This window comes from Calonectris borealis, chromosome 6, assembly GCF_964195595.1.
Source record: "Calonectris borealis chromosome 6, bCalBor7.hap1.2, whole genome shotgun sequence".
Taxonomy (NCBI): Eukaryota; Metazoa; Chordata; class Aves; order Procellariiformes; family Procellariidae; genus Calonectris; species Calonectris borealis.
The window spans coordinates 19,460,911-19,485,204 of NC_134317.1; the positions used below are offsets into that span (position 1 = coordinate 19,460,911).

At 34.3% G+C, this 24,294-nt stretch overlaps 1 protein-coding gene across 7 annotated transcripts in view; it reads left to right on the forward strand.

The window, feature by feature from the left end:
- PSMD14 (proteasome 26S subunit, non-ATPase 14) overlaps window positions 1–24,294 on the forward strand; it is a 48,619-nt gene that overhangs the window by 18,072 nt on the left and 6,253 nt on the right. For all 7 annotated transcript variants that reach the window (XM_075153084.1, XM_075153085.1, XM_075153089.1 and 4 more), the window contains 6 exons: window positions 5,157–5,228; window positions 5,579–5,698; window positions 6,827–6,897; window positions 7,853–8,003; window positions 20,533–20,640; window positions 24,032–24,106. In XM_075153084.1, coding sequence (XP_075009185.1) covers window positions 5,157–5,228; window positions 5,579–5,698; window positions 6,827–6,897; window positions 7,853–8,003; window positions 20,533–20,640; window positions 24,032–24,106 — 597 coding nt within the window. The remainder of the gene's footprint in view (window positions 1–5,156; window positions 5,229–5,578; window positions 5,699–6,826; window positions 6,898–7,852; window positions 8,004–20,532; window positions 20,641–24,031; window positions 24,107–24,294) is intronic.

The window sequence follows — 24,294 nt, forward strand, 5'->3', positions numbered from 1 at the left end:
ATGACACCAGAGCAGTGTTTAAGATCCATTTAAACAATAGAAAGTGTCTCCATTTGTGGAATATTTCTCAGTTGCTCGTGTAATTAATCAAGTCCACTTTCTGTACCTATTTGAATAAATGTAAAATAGTACAAATAAAGAGCAGTGTTCTAAAATGACACTTTAGTTCACATTTCATCACCAGGTATTTTAATAACATAATAAAATTGGCTAAATAATTGATACCAGTTCACACTAAAAGAAAGGTGGAGTAATATACCTAAAAGTGTTAACAAATTTGCTAAAAGGCCTGAGTAGATAACACTTCAAGGCGTTAGTTTTTATCCTGTTAGAATGGCAAATGCCTTTAACACTTCATCAACAAGGGCTGCCCAAGTAAAGGGCTGCTTTTTATATTGGATGATCTCTTTAACTGTTTGAAACAAAAACAGTATCATGCATAATTTAGTATTACAATGTAATCTTCTGTTCATAACTTCAGTGTGATTCTTTTTCCATTACAAGTCTTACTGAAAAAAACTAAGCAAAAATAAAATGTATTTTAATAGTGATAACTTAATTTTATCCATTATTTTTGAAATTGGGATTCTGCCATTCTAAAGAAAAACAAAACCAGAATTTGGTTAGGTTTTACAAGATGGCTGGCTGTCAGGCAGCTCATTTCACTGACTGACAGCATGTATAGTTGATTCAGAAGAAACATCCATTTTCAGTAAGTAGCACAATGACAGTATCTTTTAGAACAGTTTTTGAATTTTAATAATTACTGTATCCAGCTTATACAGGAATGCTTGGGAAAAAGAATGCTCAATATTCCTTGCAGTTTCCAAACCCCATTTTTCTCCAGTTCCCCAAGAAATTATCCAATAAAGCTGCGAGCAGGCAGAATGAAGGCAGTATTCGCTGTTCTGCAGTGAGATGAACAGTCTTACAAAACTCTGTGCAGTGGGAGAACTGTCTGACCTTCTTTGAATACCATAACATAACCAAAAATACCAGCAGATCTTTTGCATTGCAGATACAAATGCTTTCTTGTTTGGGTTTCTGACACCAGTTAATTTAATTTGGTACTCTGCTTCATTAGGATGGTGCTCCTTTGTGAAAGTTGGCAGGCAGTGAAGTTTATGAACAGTGATAATAGCACATGCTGTGGAGGGTCAGTGTAGAATACTTTGCCTCCACGTAGAGATTAGCTAATAAAGTCTCTCTTCCTCTTTGCTTCATGAAAGAAATGCATAAACTTCTGTGGAAGACTAGCAGAAACAGACCAAAGAAATCTCAAAACATGTAACCCATAGCTAGCTCCCACACACTGTGTAACTAGTATGCAGAAGATGCGGCTGTCGCTCCAAGGCTGTGTTACATTATCAGCCATTTATGGAAAAGGAGGTGGTCAGAGATGGAAGTAAATTGGTTCCAGTTTCGAAATGTCTGTTTTTTCAAATGGCATCATCTAAAGTCAAGCAAACTACTTGGAAGACCCAAGATCTAGTCTGTTGTTTTTATCTGTTAAATCTTTAAAAGTTTTAGGTTAAGAATTTGAAGAACTTTGGGTTTATAATTTTCTGTAGAAAGACACATGTGTGCCTATAGTATTTTATGTGCCAATTTATCTTTGGTAGAAAAGTAATGTGAAACTAAATCTGTTGTGAAGGTAGATTCTGGACAGGTTTTGACCTATGGATCCTTTCCTCCTCAAAATTCATGAATTGGTACATCAGAATAATTTCAGAACGCTTTTGAGTAGTTCATTCTAATCTATATTCAAAACAAAGGAAGGAATATTAACAGGAAAATTAATACACATAATTGGTACAGTGCAATGAGTTGTTTCCTTTTCTCATAATTTAGCTAGTAATTATAATCTATAAGGAGAACAGAGCAAACTGAAAGGAGATGGTGAGGTTTTCACAAAAGAAGCGTCTGTGACTGAGGAAATACTTGGTATGTGCTGTATTTTATAAGATGACTGAGAATTAATAAACCTACATTATATTTGCATTCTATACTACCATTAGCTAATTTTTAAGAGTTCGGGTAAATTGGTTAACTGCGTGATAAGAGTGGAAGCTAATTTTTAACATTTTTACTATCTTGGGCATGTGCTTAAAGTGAAACAGTGAAGTTTGCAGTTAATATCTCCTAATGCTTAATGTAGTCATTTATATTGTATATTTAAACTGACATTTAGTGTACAAAATCATTCACAGTGAATACTATGGCTTCAAAAAAAAAAGAAAAGGAAAAAAATATGCTCAGCAAGTTGATTTACACCAGTGAAGCATTCCTTTATGAATTAGCAACGTTTCCTATGCTGAAAATGAATTGTTGGCTATGGGTGCTGACAGGAGAACTTTAACATAAGTTTTGAAAACAGAAACTACTTTATCTCATAGAATGCCTAAAGGGTTGATAAAGTATAATATTAAATATCCCCTCTTCTGGACCATCATCAAGGTAAACAAGTATTTGAAAGCTCCAAGGAGTATAGAAACACTAAAAGAAGGAAAGATTAGGAATGAGTGCAGTATGCTAACACGCTGCTTTAGTTCCTACCTTAGCTTAAACTAAAGGCGATTTCCTACCTTGTTACAGAAACAAAATGTGATAATGTTTGGGTTTGTCTCCTCCCTATCTACTAAATAGATTTTAAAATGGGAAAAGTTACAAAGAATAATTAAACTCTTACAAGTTGTGAACACAGGTGTCTACATTGGGGACAGAGATGTGATTAATGCCTCGGCTGCAGGAAGGGTGTCAGTGTGATCTGCCATCGTAACAGACATTACAGATTCCATATTCAAGAGCCATGGTCTCTCGAATAAACTTGAGTTCAAGCTCCTGATTTTTGAGAAGCTAGTCTCAGTCAAGTATCAACATTATCCTTCCAGAAACCACAGAACTACTTATGCTAGTTTCGGGGAGATTTTTTTTATGCCATTCATTATGTTAAAAAAATACTGAAGGGTATAATGGGATGCTTGCTTACAGTGAAATGTTAAACAAAATCTGGGACAAATGTAGAATATGTATGGTGATCACAGCATGGATGTTATGGTTCTTCCTAAAGCAGAAGGTTACTCTGTTCATACTTTTACCTTCACTTCAGACCCTCTCTGGTCTAGAACTGGTAGAAAATTGGAAGAGAGCTTTATGTATGAAGAAGGTGGTTTTTATCAAACTAGTAAGTTTTTTTTAATTAAAACCCAACTCATCTGTGCTTTACTCTTAGCAGTGATTAAGTGAAAATATGAGTCTTTGTGCTTTCCAAAGTATTAAGACTTCTAAGTGAAAAGAAGATAATTTAGGATAGACTTAAAGCAGGAGAGATACAGTTAAGAAAGTAAACTTGCATGTTTATGGAGAAAAAGACATAGTAACAGTATGAGAAAATGACTGGACATTTGAAGCTTTATCAGTCAAACAATCTAGTTGTAGTAAATTTGGAAGAAGTGATTCGGGTGCCTTATGCATCTGGTTCTGTGAAATGTTCTGAAGAACTGCTCATAGAGTTTTTCATTGTAAGTGTTAGAGGAACACTTCTCCACTGGAGCATCTCACTATTGGGCTATGGCTAGTCAGGGAAATACTTGATGAAGTGGTGGAATTGATTAAAGGTGGACCTTTGGCGAGAATATTATAGAAGGTGAAAATCTAAACCTGCTGGAAGATTACTGATGGAAAGGCAAAAATTAGCAATGAGTAGTAAGAAGTGAGGGAGGGCAAATATCAAGAGGTGATGGTCAACAGTATCAAAGTTGGAAATAAAGGTTTGAAGGTGTTAGGAAGCAGTTGTGGTTGACACAGATCCATGCACATATGTGAGTTTCAAAATATAAAGATAGGATCTGGAGCTAATAGAGAAGGAATTCATTGACATTGGGGGTGGTGGGAAACCAACTGAATTTTCTTACTGTCTGAAGACTAGATGATGTTTTCCTGTGTGTGTAAAAGTGAAAGTATGCAGTAAGGACAATTAGATGCAAATTTACTATGCCGATTACTTAAGTTCCTGGTTTTATCTTCAGGTGATGGCTTGTGTCGATTGCTGTGTCTTATGTTTGACGTCATGTGGACGCGTGTTGTACTGAATTTTTCCACTTTAAGTGAAAAATCAAGAATTTACTCAAAATTTTTCTTTTTTTGCCCAATTTTGCTTATAACTGTGGAATCAAAGTTCTAAATCTACAAAATCTTTGTGTAAAGACACCGTTTTTTCCCTCCTTTTACTTAATGGGGAGTATCTTTTTTTTACGATACTCCATGGTTGCTTTGTTGCCCTTCTAAGTTTATATCACTTAGTGCGGAAGTAACCTTTTGTCTTTTCAGTGGAAATTCATTGTACACAATTTGGTAATAAAGTAATGAATGTACTGTTAATTGGCTGTAATGAGGTACGCTGATACAGAATTCTGTATGTAAGAGCAATATGTCTCTTGCTCCTCCAGAAAGGGACATTTAAACTGCTGCCTCCTGTGTTTTTCATTTTCAACAGTACACAGAACCTGTTTCAACCAATCATTCACACCTGGGACAGTTGTGCTAATTTTTGAATAACTACTCATAAGGCAAAGAGCAAAGTATTTTGTTCACAGCTTTTCCACCTAGGGATCGGAGGTCCGTTTTTTCTCTCACTGTACCAGTGTATCTGCAAAGTACTCCCATAGCCTTTATCTGCAAGTCCTCTTTAGCTGAAAGCTGATGAAGCAAAGGGAAATTGCTGTTTGTGTTGGTGCCAGTTAATCATGCTAGCCCAGCAGCATTTACATTCACACCACTGTAAGAAACACATAGTTAATTGGAGAACTGGCCGTATTTTACAGCTGACGAAGGTTAGCATTGCAGCAAGGCTGGCTAATGGAAACTTATCTGACTCTCAGCCTGGGTGTCTTGTAACGGGGTTGTACCCAGTGCAATACTTGCCAGTTTTTTATTTGACTGATTCTGATAAGATTGCTCTTTAGATTAGTATTGTTTTGGGGTGGGGGGAGACAAGGGATGATGGCTAGGTGACTTGTATTACAAAATAGATTAGTGAAGGAAGGTGCTGTAAAGAAGTGTTTGGGGTAAGTTTTGTAATATGGAAAACAAAAGAAAATGTTTAGAAACTGCAGAATAACAATGGTGGAGAAAATAATTATTTATTCTTTTCATAGGGGCCACCAACAGATGCTCCCGCGGTTGATACAGCGGAACAGGTTTATATCTCTTCCCTTGCTCTGCTGAAAGTAAGTGTTCTGTGTGTACTGCATCTGTGTACAGTTGTGTACTGCCTCTGTATAGTGCTGGAGATAGAGCACCTGGCACCTATCCAGAGTTTATGGATTTCTGCTCCTTAGGTGCTGCTCAGACTAATTTTTAAAATAAATTATTACTGTTTGGAACGCTCATAGTAAGAAACTTATTTTAATTACTTCTCATTTGTTGGCTTCATTTTTACTATTTTATAGTTTCTTGCAGTTTCCAAAAGTGCTACAAGTTGCAAATTATCTATAGATCAATAAAGGCTGAAAGAACTATCCCAAGTCAAACTTGAACCTCCTGTTAAACGTACAGTGTCATTTGGTCTTAATTCCAGATGTTGAAGCATGGTCGTGCTGGTGTCCCTATGGAAGTTATGGGTCTGATGCTCGGGGAATTTGTTGATGATTACACTGTGAGAGTGATTGATGTTTTTGCAATGCCACAGTCAGGAACGGTGAGTTCTTTGCAGCTAGACCTTGATAATTTTGTTTGTTTCTTTCTTTTTTCCTTATGGTAAATATTTTTAAAAGCTTTTTCTGCTTTACCTCATTTATGCAATCTTAAGGTATAACCTACTAGGTATAATTCAAACATGTCTAGTGGATTTAAGGATTTCAGTTTAAAAAAATCAGTTAAAATATTTTGTTGGGTTTTTTTGTTTTCTTTTGTTTTTTTAGCAAAGATCAGTACATAAGTGTGTATATCAATATATGGAGATGTTATGTCTTTACGTATGTATAAATATATTGGTATAACATCACTTATAAGATTTATAAATTGATAACTTTAAGAACTCATATACTATGAGCCAGGGGAAGGATTCAAAATGTAAGAGGTTTGATTAGAAGTGTATCATGCCCTTAATTGTGATGGTGCTATAGATATACTTCAAACTTGCTCCCTTTGACAGATCTTACAGTGGCATGTTTCTTAAATGACATTTTTGTGATGTGAAAAAAATTATGCATTTTAATTTTGAGTAAGACTATTCATGTTATGAAGAGATATTTTAAAGGGATGATGAGCTAATGGGTATAATTGGAATTTATGATGCTTTTTTGTGTAACTTGAATGAAATATTGTTCTTAAAAGAAGCATGGAGCCCTTTATAACTCAGAGCTGCACATCAATGAAAGTTTTGAATTCTTTTGTCCTGAGTTTATTCTATGCATGTGCATAGTATAAGTAGAATCTGCAAAAAGCCAGTATGTGATATTTATCTTGAATAAAATCTGTGGAGCTGAAATTGTGAGAAACAACAGGCCAGAGTTTGCAGAACAAAAAGAGGAGGAAAAGATTAATTCCTATGCCTATTTAATCATGTTTACTCTTAGTAGAGGTGACTTAAATAGCAATTCAAAATCTTCTTTGAGCATTTTAAAAATCACATTGAAATACATTTATAAAAATTGTATTTTACATTTAAAGGTGTTCTATCAAGTAGTTCTAAAGTAGTCGGTTTGCCCTTTTAAACAGATGCTTATGAATGGTGTTTAAATTTTTGTTTGTGGAAAGTAACAAGTTAAAAGATAATATTGCTTTATGTACAACTACTATGATTTTTGTCTGTGTTCTACATCAGGGTGTCAGTGTGGAGGCAGTTGATCCTGTATTTCAAGCAAAAATGTTGGATATGCTGAAACAGACGGGAAGGTAAGTCACCCTGAAGAGGGCTGACAGTAACAAGTACTCCCTGCATGTTGTTTAGAAGAAACAGCTGGCTTTCCGCAAAAAACTAGTGAATTAGGGGCTATTAATAATGTTTAAAAAGAAATAATTGGCCCAGAAATCAGGTGAGTAGCATAGCATGTAGTTCAGTCCAACTCATGCATTTCAGTTGTTATGTTAAACCTACAGCTTTGATTATTGCACAGAAAGATTAAAATGCTGTTCAAATTAGTATAGGCAGTTACTAGACAGTACCTGCTTAAAAGATTGATTTTTTTGATTTCTTTTAATTAAAATAAATAAGCTACAACTTTGTAATTTATTTATGAGCAATTTTAATGAAAACAAAGGGAAAACAATTTTGTAAAAGATCCTAGTATTTAAACAAATTTTTATTTCACTCCTACCTCTCAACAGTTGTCATCTGCTTGCTCAAATTCTTTTACTGTGGGAAAAACTTCAAAATTAATGTTAGCAAAAGGCTCAGCAGCTGAACAGAACAGTGCAAATTGCTTTTTGACTGAGTTCCTAGTTCTACTGCTGGTTTAATTGATATTTAATCCTTTCCCACTGTTGGTTCCCGTTGTCCATGTCTGAAATGGACTTTCTGCCGTGAAAATTCAACTCTTGGCGTCAAGGAGTTAAAGAGTAGATATTTACTCAAGTGCTGAAAGGGTAAAAACTGGTTCAGGGAAGGTGCGGTAACAGGGTGAAAAACTGAAAGCATGATCTACCACTGCTAATGTGCATCCCTTAATGATAGCCCTCTTTTGTCGCATTTATTCATGTCCATGTTTTCACCATACTATGGTGAGTAATTTAAATATTTCTAGTGGTGTTTTTTTCACAGCTCATCCTAATTTATGCCCTGATACATTACTATTTCTTCTTGTGTTACGTGTTTTTATTTTTAAGAATCTCAATGTCCTCTTTGTTTCAGACCTGAGATGGTAGTTGGTTGGTATCATAGTCACCCTGGCTTTGGCTGTTGGTTGTCTGGTGTAGATATCAATACTCAGCAGAGCTTTGAAGCCTTATCAGAAAGAGCTGTTGCTGTGGTGGTGGATCCCATTCAGAGTGTAAAAGGAAAGGTATAGTAGGCTTGCTTTTTTATTTAAGGTACTTGGTAAGATTTAGTATAGAAGCACTGTAAATATGTGTAAGTTCTTGATTTTTTTTTTTGGAGGCCCATTCTGCATTAAAAAATAAAAATAAAAAAAAAATTCTCATTGTAAATGAAAAGATAATTTTTAGTTTATTCTGCATCTTACATCAGTAGTCCTTAAACAGGCTGGAAGTCTTTGATAATGTCAGTACACATAACCAATCATAATCCTCCCTTAATATTTTGCTATTCAAGTGTCACTCAACATGTTTGCAACTAATAATCGAAGTATACATTGTTTCAGATATTACATTTTAGCCACAAAATCTAAGATCAATTACTAACAGATTGGAATAGGTTCAGCCCCTTAACGTGGGTACTAAGAAGGCATTGATTTATAGGCGTTGCATATGATGGCTTTTAGTATCATTTCTATTCCAAATGTTTTGGGCAATAAAACTTTACAGAAGACTTGGTATCAAGCATTTGAGTTTTTGAGAAGTGTGCAGATAAATGATTAAGTACGTTAAATGATTATGAAAAGAGATTAACTTGCAAAGCATATTGGGTTATAGTTGTCCTTTGTTGAAATCTCTTTTGTTCTTGTTTAGTTCTCTTTTTATTTCTTTCTAGCCCCATATGCCATTTTCCTATTTCCTGCCTCATGACAGCAGGGAGCAGCTCTATTATCACCTTCACAGAGCTGTCTGCAAATGTGAGAGGCAATTCGATTTTGCTCAACCACAGGGAGAGTGGATTAGAAAAACTACAGAACGTACAGAAATTGGCTAGGTGGTTTACTGCTTTAAAATACTGCTGAGGTGTTTTGTTTGAGCATGCACTCCCATTGTATTGTAGAATAATTATTAAAATGCGTCATGGTATATATGGATGATATTAATATAAATTTATAAATATTTTAGAAGTAAGTGTTCATCTTTTGTAAAGCTGTAGTATCATATTTCCTGTGAGACAGATCATATTATAGCTACCAAACAATTCCACTAAGGGTTCCCTTAATTTCATAATAGAATATTCTGAAGCTACAGTTGCATTTTCAGTTAGGTTTTTTTTAATTCTGATTTTTATAGCAAATTTGTTTATGTAACAGGCAATTGAAAAATTAATAGCTTCTGGTTGTTTGGAAGCTAGTAGACATCTGAATCAATTTTGCTGCCTTTTAAATTGCATGAAGAGTAAAAGAAAATTTAGGTAGTTTTTGTGGAAAAAAAAATGATGCAGTAGAATATTTAATTACTTCTGACTTATTTTTTCTAGAACTTTTTCCTTCTGCTTTTTCTTATTTTCCCACTCAAATAGAAATGTTGAAATAGGATTCTTTTTATTTTGTCAAAATACAGTTTTCAGGACTATACTAGTAATTAATTTAGACCTCACTAGCTATTAAATCCGTTAAGGAGATAAGCCTCCCAGTAAGTCACACTACTGTCATACCACACTTGCTCACTAAGTGCTTTTTCTTTTTTTTTTTTTAATAATTTTTTGCCACTGTTCTGTTGTTTGACACAGATGTCATCTTTGAGGGTCTTTGTTCTCTTCAAGAAAATAATCTTTGGCATATTTATTTTGAATGTGAATAAATTTTTGTCCATCTAAACATTTCTGGAATTTTTGTCCATCTAAGCATTTCTCAATTACAGCTCTTCTTATGGCATTGCTGCCAGTACTTGAGATCACTGGAAGTATGGTAATGTTTGTTTTTCATACATGTCTAGCTGCTACAGTCAGATTAAATTACATTCTCAGGTTTCACATTAAAAAGAAGTTTACATCTGTCATGTTTCTGGCAAGTGCATCCTTAAAAGCTTAGAAATAGAAAGAATCCCCCAAATTATGAATACCACTTCTAATTAATTTCTTGATTTTGGGGGGTGAGCTTGGGCTATGGAATGTGTATGACACTTATGATCCTGGTTGGCAAAATCACTTATATTAAAATGTATTTTGACTTTAGATTAACTGAGAGAAGAACATATACATTAGGGCTCAAGGGGATTTCTTAGGTCAGGTTTGACTGCTTCATGTGCATGGCTGCCTTAGTATGGCATCCAGTTAGACGACTCAAGCTAAGCCTATTTCAGGGAAGTCCCTGCTCTTTCTCAGCGCCAGCAAAAGAAGAACTGCTTGCAGAGGTGATTTTGCTAGTGTAGTAGCCACTATACCGGTGGGCTTTGGCTCGTGTATGTGGCTATGCGAGTCCAAGATCATTATTCATTATACCTTTACTAGTATAATTGTCTGGCAAAAAATTATAGTGAACATGTGGCATAGAAGATTTTAATATGGTGTGTTTTGACTGAGATTAGATGTATTTAAAAACAAAGTCCAAAATAACACATTAGCTCATTTTAAACCTGCCTCAGGGCAGGTCTGTGCCCATAAAAATTGCTGTGGCTTATAGTCAGTGAAGCAGTCATGGTTGTGCTAGTGAAGAATAACCGGGGCAGAGGTTATTTTCATGTGTCAGGAAGTTGAAATGAATTCTGTTGAGGAGCCTCAGGTTCACCTTGACTAGCTAAAGCATTAAAAAGCAGTTTGCCCTGTCACTGGTAGAAAGCAAAAACTTGTTAACTTTTGTTAGCTGTCCTCATCTGGATACACGTGTTCCAAACACCTAGTAGGACAGGGGTGTATGATTGCGATTTAAAGATACAGATACATATAATTCTCATCAGTTAAAGAAAAAAAGTCATTTTATATCTTCTTAAAGCCAACGAGCAAAAATAAAAAGTCATATAAAATCCTTATATAAAAATAAAACGCTCATATAGATCTGTGGATTAAATGCCAACTGCTTTAATGACCATTTTAGGACTGTCCAGTAGGACGCATGAAGTAACTCTAAATACTGATCTTACTACTTTACATACATATTCTTGCACATGCAGTATGCTTTTTCATGACTGTGTACCATATACTGCAAGTTTTAGGCTAATAATGTTCTAGCTGTCTGTAAAATAAACTCAACAGATCAGTGAATTTTAACTGAAGGTCAATGTTATCAGAACCCAGAGAGAAAAAGCTTGTTTTGGCTTTTTTTTTTTAATTGATTTCTATGAATGAAGTCAAAGTAAACATGCTGAAATATGGCCAGTGGGGCAACCTGGCTAGTTGTTGCTTCATCTTGTACTTACTAATAAAGCTTTCTTTTACCCCCTCCAGTTTTCCAGTCTGTGCAATGGAAGTTGTAATACATATTTAGAACATTCCACAGAAACAGTAATTTCATTAAAGAGCTGAAATAAAGCTAAATATTGACATTTCATATTTATTTCCAACATACATTTTGAAATGTCTGTATAGAGAACTATATACCTTTGCCAAATGTTAAAAATAAATTTTTTTTTGGACCTTAACTTAGCAGCTGTTCCTCACCTCTTAAGGAAAATATAACTACACTAAACCCACTGTAACATAGTATCTTTAATTCCACAAGCATTAACTTACTGTGTTGCACTCATATATGTTAAATTAAGAAAAAAGTGGAGTGGTGTTTTCTTTTTTGAACTGTTTTAAACTTTAAATTTTAAATCTTTATTATAAAAAAGTCACCATTTAAAATGTTTTTTTCTGAGGCAGTTCATTGGTTTCTCTTGATTAATAATTACTGGCAATAAGGATCAATAAAATATCCAAAATTGTCAGCAGTCCATTTTGTACATCTGAGAAGTTTGTTGGCGCTTGTGGTGTTTAGTAGGATATGTAGCAAAATCTCTTATTCATAGCAAAATTTCATGTCCGTTGTACCATAATTTTTCCTAGCAAGGCACTGTCAGAAGTATTTGTAGGAAGATCTGTTGGTTTATGGCAAAAATCTTTTTTTAATTATTTGCTGAGGAAAAAATTTGTCTTTGCGATAACTTTTTATAAATTTTACTTTGCATGTTAATCACAGGTAAAAACAGATATGCTATACATCTTAACCTTGCGCTTAAACCGTATCCTGCCACTTTCATAAAAGAGGTTTTTGCTCTGGTATTTTATCCTTATCTTAATCTCATTCAGAGGGTACAAGGAGAAAAAAACATGTACATTTGGGTAGCCAGGTAAATCAAAATAATTCCAGTTGTAAATGATCTCAGGAGATCATCTTGTGCAACTTTGTGCAGAGCACAGTGTCAATGTTGAGTTCAGACCAGCTCGCTTAGGGTTTTGTCTGCTTGAGTTTTGAGATGCAACAGCCTCACGGGAATACCTGTTCCAATACTTTATTATTCTTGCAGGGTTTTTTTTTTTCCCTTGTGTACAGTCAGCAGCTCCCCATTTCAATTTATTACTACTGTCTCCTGCCACATACATCATTGAAGAACCTTGTTCTGTCATCAGAGTAACCTCTTCTGGAATTTGAGGGTTTGCTACTTCAAAGAGTAGCCAGAATGTGGGCTGTAGGCTAAAACCATGTTGTTCAAGCCGTTTCTTTTCAGTGGAAGTCGTAAATTGCTTTCTTTTCTTCAATTTATGAGATCTTTAGAATTTTATTCTAAAAGGAGTAACAAATGTGATGAACTTTATCATTTGTTCTTTTACTCATTTTTGAAGTGTGAAAAAAATTATTCTTATCATGCTCCTAGAAGTCCCAAAGAGGGACAGTTATACTGTATATTTTTTAAAAAAAAAAAAGTATTATTTGTCCTAAAATAGCTATTATTTGGAGAGAGAGAGAGAGAGAGAGAGAAAGATGCTGGCTTTATCCTCCTTGTACAAATGAAGAGCTGAGGAGAAGAGAGCTTAGCTGAGTTGCTCCTGGAGGTCCATAGCAAAGTTGTGTCTGTCCACAGCCAAGGTCATCTTGAGCAAGGTGAAGATCTCAAAGTCCTTTTGAGCTGTTAACAAAGAAAAATAATATCTTTAAATATTAAAATTTCTATTTAGAATGATAAAGCTTTCTACGCCTATCGTAAAAGTGTGGTGGCTCAAATACTATACTTTGAAATTTTGTAGTATTCCAGCATGTTTCTAATTCTTATTGTGCTAATGAGATTTTGTCCATTTTTCAAAATGGACAAAATTTATGTAGGCATAGGATAAAACGCCACCACGAAACCAATAGATCATATGGTTGAAGAGAGCTTTGTTTTTCATTTGCTGGATGACCTGTTCTGGTGACCTCTTCCATAAAACACTCCTCTTCCTCTTTTTTTGCACATTGGTATTTCTAAATCTAGATGACAACCTGTGTGTACTTAGTTATGTATAAGAGCAATATGGTTTTGTTAATACCTGATTTCAGTTTTTAACTCTTCAGAGTAATAGATGGTCATTTTGTCGAGTGCTGACTCAAGAATAGCGATTTGCAAATAGTTTTGATCTTTTCTGCTACTTTTACATCCCAGTTTAGATTAAATTTTCTATACGCTGTCTCAGCTTGATGACATATGTGGGGAAAGGCAGCTGAACTCCTTTTCTGAGACAGTTTTTGTGTTGCAAATCTACCCAACTTATCAAGACAAATATGTATGTGAATGGTTTTATAACTTGGTAATTACTTGATAGTCTAAAAGAGTGAAACCAAAAGCAAAAAGAGATTTAACAATTACTCTTCTGAATGTTGGAATTACCATCTAGCCTCAAGAATTTTCTTCAGCTGAACACAAGTCTTACATTAGTTTTCTGAAAGATTGCATATTTTCAGACCTCCACTCTTTCATCAGAGTGCTATTATTTTTCCTTTGAACCTGTCCTTTTCCCTTGTTTGTTTGAATTAAGGATTGGAGGAGATGGTGACTGTTCTTTAAGAAGGCAGGAAAAAACCCAATCCTTAAAATGAGATGTGTGGAGAGACTAGTGTAATGCCTGAAATTTGAAATTTAAAATAGCCCATTAAGAATTAAGTTTGTGAGAACTTTAAGTAGATTTGAGCCACCTAACAAGATTTTCTTTATATACCCAAGTCCCCCTCCCTGCTTCATGCATTTGTCTTAATAACCTTAGTAAATCTTCCCTAGGCACAAGGGAACAGTCACACAGTGACACAATTCAACAGTCATTAGGGTACAGCTTGAAATTATTAATTAAAAATAACTAAACAAAACAGTAAATTGACTATATTGTCACTACTGCTTTGGAAACATGTCTGTTTATTGTGAATTATTATGCAGATAATATTTTACAAGAAAATATACTTTAAAACATGTGATACCTACAATTTTGTATCAGAATCTTTTATACCTGGAACAACTTTCATTATTAGAACTGGACTTGCTAACGCTTTTCTATTGTAAAGGGAAAAATTCTAAAATAGAAAAGATAACTTTACAATGTGTAGTTTTGGTTGAAATTTCAAGGGTACATTTCTGTACGTTTTGTACAATGTCTAGTACATTTAGATACTCTTACAGTACTGTGGTATTTCTTAACTTTGTCTGAACAGAGCATTTTGTGCAGTAACCTGCATATCAGAGGCGGAAACATCCTAATTTGATCTAGGCAAGAACCAAGTTTCGATAGGAGCCTGATTTGGAGAATAAGGAAGTAGATACGTTTGTGCTGGGTTTGATTACTGTTGATTCAATAAAGATTGATGCTTTTTTTCCTGTAAGAGATGAATTGCATCTGCACTACAGTGTAGGCCACTCGGTGTTTTCAGTTCAGGATGTGTTTTTCTAAACGTAGGCATAAACTACAAAGTATTGAACTGTTTTATTACGGCCATTATACCACTGTTTTGTTACTGTTTTGTTTGAAAACCAGCATTTTTCATAGTAGTTGCACGTGTTCAGAATAACGTATTTTGCATATTTTACTTCCTATTTTTTTAATGGGATGCCAAAACTGTTAATATTAATGCTGGTGTTCTAGAATTTGTTCTTTGGACTTGCTGTGATTTAATTAAGCAATGTATGTTCACCTACTAAACCATTTACATAGGCTACTTCCGTTCATGCCCTTCCTTAAACCAAAAAAAGTTCCAAGAAGACTTTTTGTTGAAAAGTATTAAATGTTTAATTTCCTTTTGCCGTGGTGGATATAGAACAGTCCATTTATCTTCATGAAGGCATATAGCTTTAAAACTTGTGGCTTTGCTACTTGGGAGTTATGGATGCATGCCCTCACTTGTCAAGATAAATGTATTATACTGTAGTTCTCTCCCCTTCCAGTATGGGTATTCAAGTTGTACTGTGGATTTGACCACAAGTAAGCAATTCTCTAAGGACAGAGAAGGAAAATGCACATACTCCTAGGAATATATTTTCCAGAGCTAAAATTGACATTTTATAAATAATTTCCATGTTGCAAACTTCAAACTCACAATCACAGCAATTCAGTGATATGCATTTGGCATGAGTCAGTTTCAGTTCTTAGTGCTTTTCATTGGAAATGGCAGAAAAAGTAAGATTTCTTTGAATTTTTTATGTTGTGGGCTTACAGGGGACAGAATATGTTCTTCACTTGTAGTTGTCTAACAGTGCATGGCAGCATAAATAACGAAATAGTCATAAACCCGAACTGCACTTCTCCGGTCACATGTTCCATTTCATTTTTAAACAATCTAGAAACAAACTAAGCAGTTGATAACAGGTCAGTTGCAGGTGATAAAAGAGATTTTAGATGGGACATTACTTCTTTTTCCACACCTGGCATAACCACATTATATCCTTCGCAGAGTTGTCTTTAAGCACTAGTATGTTTGTTCATAAACATATGGCATAAACAATACATCGGTATTTGAATTCCAAGGACACAATACATTTTTAAAGGTAGTCACCATATGTCATAGATTCTTCACTGGAAAAAATATTGATGTTAGAATTTTTTTTTTAATTTAAACAAAAAAGGCTGACTTATTTCTAACTGACGTTTACCATTAAAATATAGTGGGTCTTGCAAAACAGGACTGTTTCTTTCAATATTGTTTGTAGATCTGTTATTGGAGGGATTTAATAGAATCAAGTGTGTAAAGTACTCTTGAAATTATCTTAATTTTTTTTTTTTTTTAAATACCCCACAAAGTTATGAAGACAGTTTTAGAAAAAGTGGTAATATATATATGGCATTTACACTCTCAGAAGAAGCTAAAATAAGTCTGGCTACTAAGCATCCTAGATTTTAATCAGCCATGATTTTTAATAATTATGTGCAGACTATAAAAGGCCAGATTTTTATCTAGTTAGCAACTGAGGAGTCCAACGGTAGTCTTGGGTTGTGAATAACTATGAATCATGTTAATTATAGCTATCCTCAAATTTATTAAGTATACTGAAGATAATTGTAAATTTTGTTTCTAAAAATACATTATGTGGGCTCTACTGTGGGTTGTTGACCCCAGGGAAATGCTTAAAAAAATGCCGTATAGTTATTGTTTTTTAGATTATTATGCTTTTTGAAGCTAAGACAGATGTACAAAAAGATGCAGTTTTTATTTTGTATTGGCAGCTTCCAAATATTTAGTATCTATTTCCAAGAGCTGCAATTAGTAAAGCATCCATGGTACTGAAATCCACACATCCCACAAGCTAATTATATTTGCAAGGTCAGATTGAATACATATTTTCAGAAAAATAAAGGGTTATATAAATGTGTCTTCTACTTGGCTGTTATATCACAGTTTGTTGATCTGGAGTATAATGTGTACAATTCACAAATTTGTCTGATAACAGAAAGTGGTGTGTGATTGTGTTTATTTTACTAACCAGTATATTCACAGCAATCACTTCCAAATATCTCTCCAGTAAAGATGTGTTAATTACAAAACAGACAAGGTCTTCTATTATATTAAAGCTACTAACAAGAAGACAGCAGGAATCACACATGTAAATAGCATCATCAACCCCTATTTTAGTCCTCTGTTTTGATCTGTGAGTTGCGCATAGACCAAAGGTGCTATTAAAGACTCAGTATATGAAATAGGCAGCATTATATGAACAAAATTTATTCAACAAGAAAACAGACCTTTAACATGAATTTAACAAGCCTGAGAAATTATAAACTCTCATATGCTGCAGATTCATGCAGTGATAATAAACAAAAAAGGAAAGTAAGAGGTTTCCTTAAGCTAGCCAAACTGCTAATGGTTTTGTTATAAGCTGTCTGCTGTTGAAATGACCTCTGAAAAGTCTGAAGACACTTGTACTAGGAAAAATTAAATGGTCAGAGTGGTAAAAGAGTTGCACTACGGAAGTGCATTTTAAAAAAAAATTCTGCCTTCATATTTCTGGAAAATATCCCAATGGCATAGACTTTTGTTTAACTTTTTTGTGTCTTTACAGAAAGGGAATTTAGCATGAAGCTTGGAAACTGTAGTTTTTACTAAAACAGTGCACGCTGCATTAGGTAATCTAAGTACAATAAAAGCTTAAAAATTTTGGATGAGAAATACTCACTTCTTGAAACAAAAATCTAAGTAACTGAGGGGTTTTGTGCTGCTTTTAATTAATCCTTAAAGGTTCTTTGTTCAAAATACTGTGTCTAAAGTTGCCATCGTAGAATACGGGGTGACCATGTTGCTGTCATCTGATTGCATCATGCTGTACTTCAAAATACACAATCGTAGAGAGGAGACTTCAGCTTGTACGCACCTCTGAGTGCTCACCAGGGCTTTTTTCTTGAATCTTACTGTGGCATAATTAACACCTACTTCACCCATTGCTCATTAGTACACTGGACATTAATGAGTCTATTTATTTTGATATAATCCTCTAAAGGAGGGACTGTCTTGTGCTCACTGTGAAAAAAGCAATTACATTTTATAGAAATGAATATGTAGGATTTATTGTTGTGTTTATGTTTTTATTGCGTATTAGGTCTAAATTTAGCTTCCAGGTTGTTGAGCATGTTAGTTTCTTTAAGATGGTTGCTATAGTGATAGCAGCAAATTCCTTTAATCTTAGTGTAGTTAAAGTATTTAGTTACCATCGGTCGTCACAAGTGCAACTGAGATGAGAAATATCATTCACACGCGTACTTTTTGTACCCCACTGAGATTGTAGAAATTGCAATTTTATCCCTTTTTAAAGCTTAATATTTATGATTTGTGATTTTAATATTTCATACCACTTTCTGTAGATTGATATTTGTTCTACTTAGGAAATACTTGCAGTTCATTCCTTCAGGAGGACAGATAGAGCGGGCAGTCCTTTCCCTTGCAGGTAGTGCCTGAAACATAAGGAAAATTAATTCTGGTCAGAATTAAGATGCTAGAGTAATATTCAGTATCACTCTCAAATATTTTAGCAGCTAGTTCTCATATTTTAATGTGAAGCTTACCCAAATAGAACCTTGAGAACACCAACTGAAATGTTGAATTTGTTATCAAAACCAAGTTTAATCAGTTTTTTATTTTGGGTTTTCTTTTTATTTTACATGACTCAAGTCCCAAAACAAATCCATGCTGGACAATGCCATTCGTTCTTGGATAAACTCAACATTGTCTAGTGAAGTTCTCAGTTAAACTCAAAACTAGAAGCATGGCTGTTAGTAAGTTATAAAGCAGCTCCTTGTGATTATAGTATACTGCCAAGTTCATGTTTCTTGCTCCTCAGGGTAAATTTTTACTTGCTTGGGTTTTTTTCCCTTTATCTAGCTAGTCTCTGGAGAACCTGTGGTGTGGAATATTTTTGCTTTGCTTGACTTTTTAATTTATACTGCCTGTTTGTTATGGATGGCCATTTCCAGGTGTTCATAAATTAGAGCATCTGGCTAAAATGGAACACAGAGATATATACAAAAGCTTGTCACAAGTGTTTTGAGATAGAGAAAAATCTGATAGTGATAAAAAAGGAAAAAATATAATTATTTTGTATGTTACCACAAAGAATGTATAGATAGATATAGAAACTGTTTCTGATCTTTTTGAGAATTAAGTTTTTAAAATGTATTTCCTTTTTTGTAGCATTAGTATCAGATGGCATGCTTTTGCTGCATATTAAATCTGAATTGTATTTTGTTTATATTATTGTTCAGAAAAAATTGTCGCTGTTAACTCACTTTAATTGGGTCACAACCTAACATTTTTAATAGAGAAGATTTTTTTTTTTTTGTACATTTTCTGCATGCAGTTTTAAGACATGGCATATGCAGATGGATCTGGCCAGTCAGCTGAGAGTCCAGGCAATAGCCCTTAGTGGCACTGAGGCACTCAACATGACTGAAATAGTTGGGTCTCAAAAGTAAATACAACAGGTGATAAGTTATTAGGCTTTTTCAGTTCACACTTCGATAAATATTTTTTGTTATGAATACTTGCCAATTAATTTTCTTTCCACATGAATGACCTCAATATTTGTACTCCTAATAAATTGCATATGTATTTAGTTATTAATATTTGTGTAAATGGAGAGGAAAATGCTAGAACAAGGTGGGAGACTCGATGTCGCTTTCTCTGCAGACTTTCAGTGACAGCGGTTGATTTCTTTTTTGTTCAACATGAAAGATTTGGTTCAGGTCTAATTCTTCAAAATACCGAGCCAGCCATATAAATGTACCTGTTGTTGTCCAACCCATAGTATGGAGAGGAAGAGAATAAAAATGATTGTAGAAAAGCTGTTAGAAGGAGATTTAAACTATTTTGTTTAATGAACTAGAATAACTCTTCAAACATATGCAGACAAGATGCCTGCAAAGTATGCCTGGTGCTATTTCTGTGGATGTACAAGGCTGTATGTGCACTGGTCCAGTTAAAAGACTGGGGCTCAAACGAGAAATCCTATCTTGCAATTACGAATCTGTAATGGCGAGTGGGTTTGAGCGTATTGTTGGTATGTTCTCAATTCTGTTTAATTGCACATGGGATAGGGGTGTGGGTTTTATTGTGTGGGGCCACGAAATCCTATTTCCAAGGATTTTCATAGACAAATTCAGGACAGACAGTATAAAAATCAGTGATGGTTTTACTTTATTTGCAATGAAATAGCACTGAATACTACCTACTGTGTACCTTTAAATCATAAATGACCTTGGTTTTCTTTTACTGTATTTTTTACTCCTGAGCATGACACTGACAAGGACTTTTTAATCCATCAGACAGTTTATAGACCCTTTCTTAGTCACAAGAAGCAAAAAGCATCTGACTAGAAGGGAATACATGGGGCAAGTTCCTTGCTGGCTATAATTTTGTTGTCATTTCAAGTATTGTGGTAGTATAATTGATGTGACAGGACTGGGCTTTAGACTCGGTCCCTTAGCTTGTGCTCACTTTCAGTTTTAGTCTCTCTCTGTCACTCATTTTGATTGGATAAGATTTAGGTGACAAACATATGCATACCTTTGAAGCTTAGAGTAAGCATACATAAAAATTCAATGTTATATGATGATACCATGTATATAAAACTTACAGCTCCATGGAAAACGTAATAATTGGTGTCACCTTACAATATAAGGTAGTGTAGTATGCTGATAGCATAGCCAGCAGGAGGCTCTTTTTTATTAATATTATAATTAAATGATTTTCTGGATAAAGGCCAAAAACAGATGAGAGTTGGTTGTGCCTTGTCCACTGTTGCTTGGCACTATTAGTTGCATTTTCTAAAAAGAATTGACTTGACATCTTGTTTTTACAGGTTGTTATTGATGCCTTCAGATTGATCAATGCTAATATGATGGTCTTGGGACATGAACCAAGACAAACAACTTCAAATCTGGGTCACTTAAACAAGCCATCTATCCAGGTAAACCCAGTGTTGATAGTCCTGTAAATTGCAAGATTGATTCAGCAATTTTGGGGATAGGTACCTAAAACCAGTAAGCTACAAATTGTTTATTGTTCTCTCTATAGCATTTTTCTGCATGCATTTATAATTGATGTGATTCATCAATGGAGTTATATATGTGAAGAGTTTAAAATTGAGCCCTAAATTAGCTACCTAAGTGTGAATGCATGTATAAGTATATACTGCAAAGGTTAAAGTACAGATTTATGGAAATGCAAACTTTTAAAAGTGACAATTGATGTCATACCATGTGATGCAAGATAGGTACTGTTTTCAGAGTACTGCAATTTAAAAACTGCTGCTTATTAACATCTCAGCTTTCCTGAAGATAAATTATTCTGAAGCAAATTATGGAAAGAGTTCCCTCTTCATTAATAATCTTGTCTTTCTACTGTATGCTTATATAGGTTCTTGCTTAATAAGTAATCTAGATTTAACCTTATATTGTGTCATATAAAAATCAGAGATTAATTATTTAATGCAGTAATTTGCTGAAAAATGGTGGAGTGGAAGATTCAGTGGATAAATAGGATGTTTGATTGTCTTCAACTGTGATATTTCTTTTGAGTATGTTGTCTTACATTTCTTTGCAAGCATTTGTGAAACTTAAATATTCAAAGTTTGATTTCTGAAGTTGACTGTCACTAGTAAGACAAAAATGTTGGTCTTCAACGAAGCAAACCTTTATTTTGAGAAACAGCTTCTGTCCTGAAACAAGTATCCTCTGGAGTGATTAATGCTTTTATCTATGTCATTCTTCTGCCTCAATGTTTTTTCCTTTTCTCTCTCCAGAAAATTTTTTTCCCCTTCCTATGCATTCTAAAAGGCATGTGTACTTGCAACCATGAAGCATAATTCCTGCTCTGTTAATCCGTTACTTGAACAATAAAAGTAATATTTGCTAGATAAACATCCAAGAAAAAGACCGTACGCTAGTCATAGTAGAACTGAAATAAGGGCTAAACTTCTGCTGTAAAAGAGCTATCCTTTGGGAGTTACTTTGGTATCACCATACCCCTATCTTTCAAAAGATCGGTTGTTTTTATTACTAATGCATTGAAACCCTTTACTACTTATAAAAATGCTAGCCAAAAAAAAAATCAGGCAATTAAAGAGTGTCTGCTTCAGGAGGTGGTTGTGTCTTACGTTTGATTTTTGAATTGGTAAAAACTGTGAACTATGAGTATGAAATAAGCAACTAATACTCTTGATTGGATATAGGCAAGCCCATGCTTGCATGTTTCAGGACTTTTCTAGCTGGGCTTTTTTGGACTGTGTGTAGTGATCTCCCTTGTAAAATCCTGTAGTATTGTTGAACTTCATTATTTTAAGATCACTGTCACTACAGCATGGCATATTTTGGCCATGGGAGTTTTGGGTTTCTATTGTTAGAGTGGGTATTTTCTGTTTGTGTTGGTTTTTTGCAAGTTGGCAGTGGGCTGTTGCAAATGTCACTGTTAAGCTAAAAACCATAGTTTAAAATGATACTCTGTTCTTAAAACTGCAAGGGCGCTTGCAGTGTTGTTTTGCTTTTATTCTAAGGTTGCGAATAAAATTCTGACCCAGTTGAGGTCAGCAGCAAACTTAATATTGATTTCAGCTGGGCTAGAGAAGCAGGGATTTTAAGACATTCCGTAAAATCTCAGGAATAAGAATAGTACGTGGCTTGGCTTGACTTCATTCCTTTTTTTGTGGTTTTTCTTGTGTTTCCTTATCAACAGCTTTTTTACTTGCTCTTTGTGCATCTAATTTGTAAGGCTTGTTGGAGTGATGGTTTCCATTTGAAACAAAACACACAAAGAACAAGTTTTGCTTTGAAGTGTTTTATGGGTTTTAGTTTAACCTTTTGCTGTGGCTAAACTACAACTATTGTTCAGGTTTGAAGTGGAATAGTTGTTTACTTTTTACATTTGTCCACTCTTTTAAAGAGTGATTTTGGAAGGGGAGAGGAAAAAGAGAGGATAGTGGGGGAAGGCAAAGATGTTTGTCAAATTTAGGAGCTTTAGAAAACTCCCTAAATATCTACAACTGAGTTTAAACACAAACCCCAAAACCTCATATGCAATCATTTTGCGTGGGATAAGAAAATGGCAGTGGAAACTACTTATTGCTAATAGTTTCAACCATAAATTACTTTATTGATGATAAAACCCCTATTTTACAATTCTAATTATAAAAAGTGGCACAAGTAATGGTTATCTGTAACTGCTGGTTCTCGTAAATGTAACCATTCAAGTAGTTTTGTATCTTTGTATATGTGTTTGCAAAAGAAATCTGTTTGAAATGTATGTATGAGAACATTCTGAGTTTTCATACGGGTAATTTTGGAATGCTGAAATATTAAGTTGCATAAGATGCAAATACACATTCATTCTGTATAGCTCTAAAGAATATATTTAAACATAAATAGGTGGAATGATTGAAACATAGGAAATATTTACCACTAATTCTGCATATTTTATGTATGATTTATCGTATCTCATTTCTAAATATATACTTCGTATGTAAAATTTTATTTGAAAAATAGACAATTTTAGTTGTGATGAGAATTTATCATACAATTTTGTTAACTCCCTCCACCCCCAAATATTAATCCAACTCACCCTTAAGTCATAAATATCAAAAAAAAAAAGTTATGTAATGCATGTGAGCAAAATAGAAGATACATGCATATAGGTGTCACTTAACCTAATCTCAGTCGATCAGACTGTGACATACAAGTTTAAGGACAAATTTGCAAAGGGCATAATTATAATGAGAAAGGCTTTTTTTTATTTGAAGTTAAAAAAGAAAACTAGCTTTAATATCCAAGGTTAATTTGATGCACATAGTCTAACCGATACCTGACAAGTTTAATCACTGCTTCAGCTACTCTTTCTTTGTATTGTGCCTTAGACAATGAACTTGGGAATGTTGGCAGTGGTTGTAAATAAATAGATAGCCAACATTCTTTTGTTTGTAACAGAGAGCGCCTTATATTTTAATAGAAGTGATAACCGAATTTATTGAGAGAGGAAGGATTTGAGAGAAATATGTTTGTGCATATGTATCGGTCAAGTGTTTGCAGGCAGTTACCACTTTTTCCTGTGAAAGTTGTTACTGTGTGAAAAAATCCGTGGTTTAGAAATAGAAAGTATAACTGTCAGTTAACGAACACTGAAAGAGAAATAGGAACAGGTATATTTACTTCATACCTACTTATAGTCTCTGTGTATTTGTTTCTCTGTGGTTTTTCTCTTATTTAAGTGATGTTTGAAGATGGCTGTATTTAAATTAACTCTTTCCTTCTAATATTTCTTCATTTCAGTGATGGGTAATTTTTATGCAAACTTTTCCCTGAATTTTACAGGCACTAATTCATGGACTAAACAGACATTACTATTCCATCACCATCAACTACAGGAAGAATGAACTAGAACAGAAGGTAATTGTTTTAGCTTTTATTCAGAGGACAAAGAACACTATACAAACTATTTAAGATTTGTGGCAATATTCTGATTTCAACTGCTGATATTTTCATTAGTTGTTTTAACTCTCCTGAAGTAGATGGCTTCTCTTCCAGAAAGCACTTAGATGTGTAGTCATGATGATGAAACCTTCCAAAATCACATT